Here is a 12009-nt window from a genome sequence, read left to right on the forward strand (position 1 = left end):
CTTCCTGTTTCTGGCAGGTAGCCCTTCTGCCCTTGTTCCCACCTTTAGGAAAATGGCCTGGCGGGCAGTAGTGCTGGGAAACTGGCATGCTGGCTGGTGACACAAATTTACACACCCACCAGCCTCTGTTCTCACCCCCTTATGGGGCTATAATTCTGCCCTTGGTGTTCACTAGTGGGGCTGTGGTCTGGGCGAGATGGTAGTCATCAGAAAGTCCAACCTCAGCCAGGAAACAGCAGCACCTTTGTCCACTGATTTAATGATGACCTTAAGGTTGGAGTGAGAATTTGAAACTGATAAGGTGCAGGGCATTGAAAGAGTTAGAATCAACAGGGGCAGGGGCGGGGGTGGGGGTGGGGGGGGGGGGGGGAAATATTTTTTTATAATCATCTAAATGAGAAAAATATTTAAGTGGAGAGAGGAGGGAAGAGTAAACAAATAAATTAGAGTTACAGGCCACTCGGTCCCCTGTACCCTAGGCAGCTCACCCAGTCCCCGGTGCCCTATATCCTAGACAGTTCAACCAGTCCCCTGTGCCCAGTCTCCTGCACCCTGGGCAGGCCACCCAGTGCCCTGCATCGCTGCTCATGTTCCACACGAGGCTCCTCCCACTCTTAGTTGCTCTCACCTTATATGCTTCTTTTCTAGCTCATGTATTTATCTAGCTTCCTTTTCTGTGCTATTGGCCTCAACCACTGCTGCATTTATGTTGTAACAGGACATTAGAAACTGCAGCTTCCGAACTACTCCTGAGCCTGCAAAACCATAAAGGGTTGAAAAAAATAAACGTCCTGTTTAAACTCCATATTTAACAATCACTGACCCAAAAGGTTGATAATCGAGTGCGCAGTCACACGTGTAACTGGTGCAAACAATTAAACCTTTACGAGATTTGCCCGCCGTGGTGAGTTGATAGGTGGTAGCTGCAGGCATTGCCCTTTTAAATTTCCCTGAAAGGACTGAGGGGCTTAAAACGCGAAAGATACAAATATTCAACAGAGAGCATGCGTGGAACTAGCAGCGAGTAAAACTTTGTTTCGAGGGTTTGAAGTGATTAAAGCGCAGAGCGTTTAAAAAGAGTGAGACGAATAGCCTTGGGATATATCCTGCTGCATCAATGGAGAAAACACAGAAAGAATATTTGTTTAAAATTTTAGTGATTGGAGACCTGGGAGTTGGAAAGACCAGCATTATTAAGCGGTATGTTCATCAGATTTTCTCCCAGCATTATAGAGCAACCATCGGAGTGGACTTCGCCCTCAAAGTCTTACATTGGGAAGAAGATACTATCGTTCGATTACAGCTTTGGGATATAGCAGGTAATGGGGATTAAGTAATATGTGATCTATACACTGAATTGGCTTTTTTGAACGTTAACGAATTCGATGGATATTTCTTCTGAAGCCCTTAACTGCAGTTGTCAGAATAAAGTGATGTATCCGTCTTTCTTCGTAGCTTTTTAAGGTTGCTGCAGGCTAATACATAATATCATCGTGTCAATTTGTGTCTTGTGCACATTGGTTTAAACATGAACAGAAAGCTAGCGGTGAGTGAATCATTCTCATCCTGCTCCACATTCCCAAACTAGGACCAGCACCTCTCGCCCTCCCTTTCTGAAGGGCGGAGCGATGACTGCGGTTTCTCAAACTTTTAGTTTAACGCAATCTCCTCAGTAAACAGTTACTGTGAATTTGCGGCTGGCTGCGAAATTTCACGAGTGTCTAACTAGTCAGGCATCTACCTGACTATTTGAGGCGGGTGTGTTTCAGTGGAAGCATTAGCTGGAATCCAGTTAGGAATGAGCAAGGATCTCTGGTCTCGATGAATATTGCTAGGTTGTGGAACTGTCTCCTTTAGTAGGGACAGACTAGACCACCCGGGTGTTCGAATTTGCCGCTTTTATTTGAGTGGTCGCTGCGATATAGAAGCAAGTCTGTAACACCACTAGTGCACGGTGTGTGGGTTGAGCCGATGCCAATCCTGGTATTTGTTAGATCGGGGAGGTCAAGGTGTAGCTACAGGATGGGACTAATTTATCTGCCGGAGTGGCATTGAATGATGTATGCCTTGAGGGTGGGGCGGTTATATATAGCGCCTTCTGAAGCTATAGGAACAGAAGACCCGTGACTAGACTCAATGTCGTAGGCAATGAAACTCGAGTTTGGAGCATTTCCTCCTTTTTAACAAAGAAAACTATTCAGTTTGGCTTGTGCTGTCCTCGCTAAATTAAACTGTTTGAACTCATACGACATATTGATTTTAGTATCCTTTTTCTGAGGCCGGAAAGATGAGATTCTGGAGAATTTGGTGCGCCCTTCGGTGTTCTTGCTGCTGGGGGTAGGGATGTATGTTCACAGCAAGGTTTCACAAATGGCAATGAGAGAGATTCATGACCAAGATGTTGAAGATAAATGTTGACGAGGATATCAAACGCCCCTGATCTTCATCACAGGAAGAGATCAGAAGCAATGCTGACTTACTGAAATGCCCAGTCTAAATTTTTATGGTTCAATAGCGCAAGGGATTGTGCATGTTACCAGAACAGCACTGACATTCAAAATGTAAGACTTCTATGATCCCAGAGGTTACCCCTGAACAAGCCTGATCCCAGAGTGGAACCCAGCTTGATAGATCTTAACTTTAATGTTTTAGATTTGTTTGGAGAGTAGCTACTGAACAGTCACAGGAGTCAGTTAATGAACTTCTAACAAAAGCATAAGACTAGGAGCAGAAGTAGGCTACTTGGCTCATCCAGTCTGCTCAGCCACTCAATGAGATCAAGGCTGATCTGATAATCCTCATTCCACTTCCTTACCTTTTCCCCATAACCCTTGATTCCCTTACTGATTAAAAATCTGTCTATTTCAGTGTTGAAAATACTTAATGACCCAGCTTCTACAGTAAGGAATTCACAGATTCACCACCCTCTGAGAAGAAATTCCTCCATCTGTTTTTAAATAGGTGCTACCCTCACTCTGAGATTAAGCCCTCTGGTCCTAGACTCTCCCACAAGGGGAAGCAACCTGTCAGCATCTACCCTGTCAAGTCCCATAGGAATCTTGTGTTTCAATAAGGCCACCTCTCATTTGTCTAAATTCCAGTAAGTACAGGCCCAGCCTACTCAACCACTCCTCATAAGAAAATCCCTCCATCCCTGGGTTCAATCTAGTGAACCTTCTCTGGACAGCCTCCAATGCCAGTATATCTTCCTTAGATAAGGGGACCAAAACTGTTTATGGTATTCTAGGTGTAGTCTAACTAGTGCTTTGCATAGCTTTAGCAAGACTTCCCTATTTTTATACTCCCTTCCCTATTACCTGCTGAATTTATATGCTAGATTTTTGGGATTCATGTTTAAGGACCCTGAAATCCCTCAGACTGCAGAAAGTTGCAGCACATTATCCATTTAAATAATATTCAGCTCCTCTATTCTTCCTGCCAAAGTGCATAACCTCACACTTTCCCACATTATATTCCATCTGCCACGTTTTTGCCCACTCACTTAACCTGTCTATGTCCCTCTGTAGACTGTCATTCTCACCACTTGCCTTCCCACCTATTTTTGTCACTTGAAAACTTGGCGATAGTACATTCATTTCCCTCATCCAAGTCATCCCCAGCACTGATCCCTCTGGAACTCCACTAGTTACAGGTTGCCATCCTGAAAATGCCCCCTATCCTAACTTTGTCTTCTATTAGTTAGCCAGTCCTCTATCCATGCTAATATGCTACCTCCAACACCACAGGCTCTTAACCTTAAGTGACCTTGTGTGGTACCGTATTGAACACCTTTTGGAAATCCAAATATATTACATATACTGGTTCCCCTTTATCTATCCTGCTTGTTACTCCTTGAGGAATTCTAATTTGTTGGGCATGATTTCCCTTTCATGAAGCCATGCTGACTCTGCTTGATTATATTATGCATTTCTAAACACTCTGCTATTACATCCTTTATAATAGATTCCCAACATTTTCGCAATGACATATTAAGTTAACTGGCTTATAGTTACCTGTTTTCTGTCTCCCTTTTTGAGTAAGGATGCTGCTTTGGCAGTTTTCCAGTCCTCGGACTTTTCTGGAATCTAAGGATCCTTGGAAGACTACTACTAGTGCATCCACTATCTCTGCAGCAATTTCCTTTAGTATCCTAAGATGCAACCCATCGGGTCCAGGTGACTTATCAGCCTTTAGCCCCATTAGTTTCCCTAGTACTCTTCCTCTAGTGATAGTTATTGTATTTATTTCCTCCACCCCACCCCTTTTGTCCCATGATCATTTAGTATTTTTGGTATGCTATTAGTGTCTCCTATAATGAATACTGATGCAAAGTGTTTATCCAACTCCTCTGCCTTTTCCTGGTTCCCCACTATTTCCCCAGCCTCATTCTCTAAGGGGCCTATATTGACTTTGGCCCCTCTCTCCCTTTTTTATATTTAAAGAAACTCTTACTGTCTGTTTTTATTACTTACTAGTTAACCCTCAAGTTTATTTTCTCCCTCATTTTTCGGTCATCTTTTGTTGGTCTTTAAAACTTTTCCAATCCTCTGGCTTATCACTAATCTTTGCCACATTGTGTATGTTTTTTCTTTCACTTGTTTGTTAGTTATGGTTGGTTTATCCCCTTCCTACATTTCTTCCTCACCGGGATATATATTTGTTGAGAGTCATGAACTATTCTTAAACGTCTGGCATTGTTCATCAACTGTCTTTTCTGCTAAACTCCTTTCCTGGTCCACTCTAGCCAACTCTGCCCTCATTCCTTTGTAATTGCCCCTATTTAAGTTTAGCACAGTTGTTTCTGAATGAAGTTTCTTACAATCAAAACTGAATGCTAAATTCCACCATGTTATACTCAGTTTCCTAGGGGATCTATTACTCCTGAGACTTATTAAACCTGCCTTATTACATATTACCATATCCAAAATAGCCTGATCCCTGGTTGGATCCACAACATTATTCTAGGAAACTGTCCCAAATGCAATCTGAATTCTTGCTTGTGGTTACTTCCTCCAATTTGATTTTCCCAAGCTACAGGGAGATTAAAGTCACCCATGATTTAATATACTGCCTTTTTACATGCCCTCATTATTTCCTGTTTTGGTCTCTGATGGTATAGCTACTATTAGGGGGCCTATAGACTATTCCCACCAGTGTCGTTTTCCCTTTATTCATTACCTCCACCCATATGGATTCCACATCTTTTGATCCAAATTCATTTTTTGCTATTGTGCTGATTTTATCTTGTATTAACAAAGCTACCCTACCACCCTTTCCTTTTTGCCTGTCCTTTTGAAGTCACATAACCCCTGAATATTTAGTTCCCAGCTTTGATCTCCTTGTAACCATGTCCCCATAATGGCTATGGATCATACCCATTACCTCTACTTGTGCGGTTAATTCATTTATTTTGTTCTGACTACTATGTGCATTTGAGTAAAGAGTGTCCCCCCCACCCCCCCTCAAACAACCGACCCTATTTGTTGCTTTTATTTTGTACACTCCATGCCTTCCTGTCATATTCTGGGTATCATTACCTAAGTGGCTGTCCTGCAATGTCTCCATATCCTTTTGCTTTGTAAGCCGCCTTATCCCCTCCTGAGAACCCTCTATTTAGTTTAAAGCCCTATTTATTTGATTCACCAGGACACCGGTCCCAGCGTGGTTCAAGTGAATCCCATCCCACCAGAGTCCCTTCTACCCCAGTACTGATGCCAGTGCCCAATGAACTGAAACCCATTCCTCTCTCAAACACCAGGTGAGAGAGACTGTCCTTAGTATGGCATCAAGGAGCCTGGCAAAACTGGAATCGGGGGGAAAACTGTGGTTGGAGAAAACCTAGCATAAAGGAAGATGGTTGTTGGTCAGTCATCTCAGCTTCTGGACATCCCTGCAGGGGTTCCTCAAGGTAGTTTCCTCAGCCCAACCATCTTCAGCTGCTTCATCAATGACCTTCCTTCCATGAGGTCAGAAGTGGGGCTGTTTGCTGATGTTCAGCACCATTCTTGACGACTCAGATACTGAAACAGTCTGTCCAAATGCATTAAGACCTGGACAATATCCAGGCTTGGGCTGACAAGTGGCAAGTAATGTTTGTACCATACAAGCATAAGGCAATGACCATCTCCAACCAGGGAGAATCCAATAATTGCCTCTTGATGTTCAATGGCATTACCATTACTGAATCCCCCAGTATCAACATCCTGGGGCTTACCATTGACCAGAAACTGAACTGGACTAGTCGTACAAATACTGTGGCTACAAGAGCAGGTTAGATGCTAGGAATAGTGTGATGAGTAACCCACTGCCTGACTCTCCAAAGCCTGTCCACCATCTATAAGGCACAAGTCAGGAGTGAGGGGGAATACTCCCCACTTGCCTGGATGAGTGCAGGTCCCATAAAACAAGAAGCTTGACACCATCCAGGACGAAGCAGCCCAGTTGATTGGCACCACATCTACAAACATTCACTCCCTCCACCACTGACAGTGGCAGCAGTATGTACCATCTACAAGATGCACTGCAGGAATTCACCAAGGCTCCATAGACAGCACCTTCCAAACCCACGACCACCACCATCTAGAAGGACAAGGGCAGCAGATAAATGGAAACACCACCTAGAAGCTCCCCTCCAAGTCACTCACCATCCTGACTTGGAAATATATCATCGTTCCTTCACAGCTGGGTCAGAATCCTGGAACTCCCTTCCTAACAGCACTGGGTGTACCCATACCACATGAACTGCAACAATTCAAGAAGGCAGCTCACCACCAGCTTCTCAAGGGCAACAAGGGATGGGCAGTAAATGCTGGTCCAGCCAGCCATGCCCATTTCCATAGGTGAAAAAAAATTGAGCCACACATTTAGCTCCTTGACTTTATTTACCCTATGCCAGTTTGCCCATGGTTCAGGTAGTAATCCTGAGATTATTACCTTGGAGGTTCTGCTTTTTAATTTAGCTCCTAACTGTTCAAATTCTTTCAGCAGAACCTCCTTTCGAGTACTATCAACATTTGTTGGTACCAATGTGGATGATGACAACTGGATCCTCCCCATCCCCCTCCCCCTCCAAGTTCCTTTCCAGCCCTGAGATGTCCTTAACTCTGGCACTGGGCAGGCAACACAGCCTTCAGCCTCATGCCCACAGGAACAGTATCTATCCCCTAATTATACTGTCCTCTACCACTACTAAGCTCCTATTTCCTCCCCTCACTTGAATGGCTCCCTGTGCCACTATGCCGTGGTTAGTTCGTTCATCCTCTCTGCAGTCCCTGCTCTCGTCAACACAGTTTGCAAGAACCTTATAACTGTTGGGAAATTTAAGGGGCTGAGGCTCCTTGAATGCTACCCCCTGGGCCTCCATACTTGCATCACCTGCAGTCTCACCCTCCTGTCCCTGATCACAGACCAAATTCAAATTATCTAACCTGTGGGGTGTGACTGCCTCCTAGAACAGAGTGTCAGGTAATTTTCCCCCTCCCTAATGTGGTGCAATGTCTGCAGCTCAGACTCCAGCTCTTTAACTCGGATCTGAAGTTCCTCGAGCTGCAAACACTTACTATAGATATGTTCGCTCTGGATCGCCTTGGTGTCCAGCACACCCCACATGCTGCAGCAGCAACACATCACCTGTCTTGCCATGCTATCTTTTTATTTAATTATTTACTGTAATATTCCTGCTCTTAACTTTATTAGAATTTATTAAAATTAATTATTTACACCAGTATCGATCTTATACTTAACAAGCTATTTTTAGAGAGAAAATAAAGACTAGAGATCTAAACAAGAACACAGCGAGTAAGTGTGGACTTTATTTAAAACAGAGCAGGGAGACTTCATTTAAAAACTGTGGAGAGCAGCTGATTGGGGAGTATTTCTAGGGGAGTATTTCTAGTCTTTAGATTAAAATTAAGGTCTATAGTGTTTAGAAAAGCATAACACATTCTTCAACAAGAAGAGATGAACTATATTACATTACTCCTTCACCCACAACTATAACTTTACAGATATATACAGATTTGTAAGGATAAGTGACAAAAGCGATCTTATGCTTAAACATAGTCTTTGTAAACCTATGGTGACTTGTAGACAAACATGCCACACTTTGAAACCAAGTGACATGCCAACTTAAATGGATGCTATGGACCTCTCCTCAACTTCCCCCAGATACTTGTCTCACTGAGCCAACCGGTCTTGCTGCACTCCACCTTTCACACAAGGGTTTCTAATCTCCACTGTCCAAAACCTCACCTTGGAATCTTCTCCCAAACTGACACCTCCTCTCCGATGCTTTCCACAAGGGTTCCAGGGTTTGGAACTCTTCTTCTGATCCTCTTCTCTGGGTCACCACATGCATTCAAGCTGTCTTACACACACACACTCTCACTGACTCACTGCTTCTCATGCCCATTGCAAAGAGTTATAGACCTTCAGCTGTTTCTTTTGACCTTCTTGCCTCATGCAAACTATTGTTAAATCTGCTTTCTGCAGCTTTTGACTCTTTAAATCTGAAGCTTGGAGCCTTTCTCTCTGTCTCTCACTCTTAATTTTATTAATAGGACCTTTTCCAGGTTCCTGTCCTTTCTTTGACTAGAAGGTCTGCTTGGGACTTTCTCCTGTTCCACTCCCCTGGATTCTTTGGGTCTTTTCTTTAGCTTGTGACTTGCTATCTGTCCCTTTTGCTCCAAACTCTCTGGCAGCTACTTTCAATCAACTTTAGCTTGAACTGGCTATCTGCACCTTCTAGGCTGCTTCTGCCTGGCAGCTGTCTTCAATAAAATGAACTCGACTGCTCTTCTAGTTCTGTGTCTGTGGGAGGGACCTGCCCCTCTGGACCCCTGTTGCTGGGCAACAGCCTAGTTTCTCTCCTCATTTGTTTAACTTAGCTGCAACAATCTTAAAACTCATTAGAAATGCAAGCATCTTTTAAAACTAAAACTCAACCTGACCTTTAAATTTGATTTGTATCTGTGTTAAACTTTAAAGCTAAAACTCATTCCAAACACCACAAATACAACTTAAAAACTATTTCTCTTTCCTAACACTGGAGTAAGTTCAGCTTTGCGGCCAGTCACAAGAAGTGTTGCAGTAAATTCTACTGATTTTAATTAAAGGAAAAAATGTAGAAGTTATTTAAAATTATTGGCTCAAATAAGCAAGTGATATTTAACATTTCAAAACGAATGCTGAAAATATCCCTTTCATTTCAAATGATTGTCTTAGTGAACAGACTGGAGGGCTGATGTCATCAAGCTGAGCTGTACAGGCCGAGACAGGCTTGTAAAACTACTGGTGCAACCACAGCTAGTTAAATGGTTTGTAAATATGACATTCCATTATATAGTATTGTAACTCGTAAATTGGCTGGGTTTTCATCTTGTTGTTCATGTAACTGAGGCTCACTTGGTTTGGGGAAAGCTGGAATATTGATGTAGAAGGTAACAGTGAAGGAAAGGTTGGATGGACCAGAAAATCTTTGTTCTTTTGCTTTTTGCAGAAATTTGATTTTTGTTCTAATGATCTCTAGAGATTTGGAACTGTATATTTACAATTCAACTATAACTTGGAATGTTTTAAAATCTGTTCTAGTCTCCTGAAGTACAATAATAATTCCATGGTAAACCCTTCCCCTTTAACTAAGTTGTACACTTAGTCATGCACCACAACACATCACAACTTATTTCCAGATCTTGTCACTTATAATTGCAGTGACTGGAATGCCACTTCTATGAATATTCTTGTTGTGAATGAACCATTGAATAGTACAACAGGGAGAAGGAAGCTGTCCATTGTATCTGTGCTAGTTTCTTTTTAAGATTGATCTGTTTAGTCCCAGTCCTCTCTCCCTGTTATCCCTACATATTTTCCAAATAAGTAAGTAAATACTTTTTTTTTGAAGAGGAGCTGGAACTACTGTTTGAGTTTCTTTCAAGGAAGTTGACTTATCTTAATGTGTTGAGACCTTTTTTAAAAAAATAAATAAATATACAATCTACAATTTTATTTCCTTTTTAGTTGATTTTATCTGAAACTATTCCTGCCTTGAGTGCCAACATAACAGTGGAAGAAAGTAACATGGCAATGCTTCTAACAACTTAACAGGTCCATCATTTAGCAGAAATAGCTGGAAAAACTTAGCAGGTCTGACAGCATCTGCGGAGCGGAATACAGTTAACATGTCAATCCTGTATGACTCTTCATCAGAACTGCATTCTTCTCTGCAGATGCTGTCAGACCTGAGTTTTTCCAGCTATTTTTATTTTTGTTTCAGATTTCCAGCATCCACAGTATTTTGCTTTTACCATCATTTAACAGCCTGATATGTTGAACTCTGCAGAGGGGGTGAGGTGGTTTTGAAACCCCCTCTTGTAAAAATGCTAATTGTCAGCTTTAAAGGTTTAGTTGGCATGTATATAAATTGTATTCACTAGTCAGTGACTAATGAGGGCACGTTTAAGAATCTCAAGAATTAGAGACTAAGTTTACAATTTCCCAGGGCTTTTTAAAATTGTGGAAATTTACCTTATACACTTAGTCATGCACATAATGTGGGATTCTGTACTCAAAACTATTGAAGTTTCTTGAAGGGGAACTTTTCATCTCCAGTTGCAAATTAAATCTTCACATTTTACTTTGCTTTGTGGTAACACTCAACAGTTTATTTTCAAACACAAGGGGCTGGATTTTCACTATTGAACTGGGTAGCTCGAGTTGGGAAATTTCCTGAATCTGGGAAACCCGTCGCATGCAATTTTCAGTACAGTGGGGAGGAAACGGGGTGTGAACAAGTTTGGCCTGCTGCTTTCAGTGGTGGGCTGGTTAGAAGGCCTGCCTCAGTTCTCTCATCAGGCTAGTTTTATAAAAGGTGGTTAGGCCTTCTAGCCCTTGCCACCCACTCATCATCCACTATGGGCAGACCTCAGGAGCCAGGTGGAGATGGGAAAAAAAAATAATAATCTAATACAGCTCTCACTCCACTTGATACTGGGGGAAAAAAAACTTAGATGAACCTCATCTAAGTGGACACGTGTACAGTTTATTGAAATCCAGCAAACCTCTGTTCAGTAGCAACAGACAGCTAATCCATAATCTTTTAAAACTCAGTAAAAATGCAAACTCCCCCACCCCCTGCTGAGAAGTGTTTTTTGAGCTTTTGAAACTCAAACATTTACCTTGGTTGTAATAGCAGTCTCTGGGAAATGTTAACAATTAAGTTTATCAAAACTGCAGGAACATAGGATAATTTTTCTAAGCTACACCAGAGAGCCTGTCGATTAATGCACTCCATCGGTGTCTCTTTTCTCTAACAGCTACAGCCTGTTTTTCAGATCATGACGCTTGAACCTTATTTCTGCACCCCCCCCCCCCATCCCCCTGCAACTTCCAAAAAGTGTTTATATTCTCTTTTTCCCCCATCAGTTTGTGACTCCCATTCTGTTCCAGGGGCTGTACCGACAGTGAAAATGGGATCTGTTTTCAAATGGCCCTATTGAGTTCTGGTTTCCTGCCTGTGATTCATGCCTTACGCCCTTTCCCCTACCAGCAAAAAGGAATCTACTGAAAAATGGGGGCAAGACTTCCACATTTGGGTCGTCCCACCATTTTTAAAGGCTTCAAGTCAACCTGACTCCACAAAAATCTGGCCCAAAGATTTAGTTCCTGATGAGATGAAATTGACCTTTCCTTAACTGTTGCACAATACCCCTAAATGTTAGGAGTTTTCTCCACTCTAGAGACATTCAAATAGGTGAGGCAAGAGAAGATGCTTTGATTTGAGCTTCTTAACTGCCCTGAGACATCTGTTTGAGCTGACTTCAAGTTTTTCCCTATAAAGGCTAATGCATTTTTTTCAACTTTAAGTCCTTTTCCTAAATAGGAAAAGTTACTGCCTTATGTACGCAGTGGTGCCTGGGAATTGTTGCAGTGATGACCTTGTGTTAAACTAAAGAATTCCAAGGATGTTGTTTTGTAATTTGTCATTGGATTCTAACCCTGCAGCTCTCACTATGC

General features: G+C 42.3%; 1 protein-coding gene across 1 annotated transcript in view; it reads left to right on the top strand.

The window, feature by feature from the left end:
• The first annotated feature begins 786 nt into the window (after positions 1 to 786).
• LOC144683865 (ras-related protein Rab-38-like) overlaps positions 787 to 12009 on the top strand; it is a 35648-nt gene continuing 24425 nt past the window's right edge. Inside the window, exon 1 of the mRNA XM_078547377.1 lies at positions 787 to 1319. Coding sequence (XP_078403503.1) covers positions 1118 to 1319 — 202 coding nt within the window. The 5' untranslated portion in view covers positions 787 to 1117. The remainder of the gene's footprint in view (positions 1320 to 12009) is intronic.

This window comes from Cetorhinus maximus, chromosome 8 (assembly GCF_964194155.1).
Source record: "Cetorhinus maximus chromosome 8, sCetMax3.hap1.1, whole genome shotgun sequence".
Classification (NCBI taxonomy): Eukaryota; Metazoa; Chordata; class Chondrichthyes; order Lamniformes; family Cetorhinidae; genus Cetorhinus; species Cetorhinus maximus.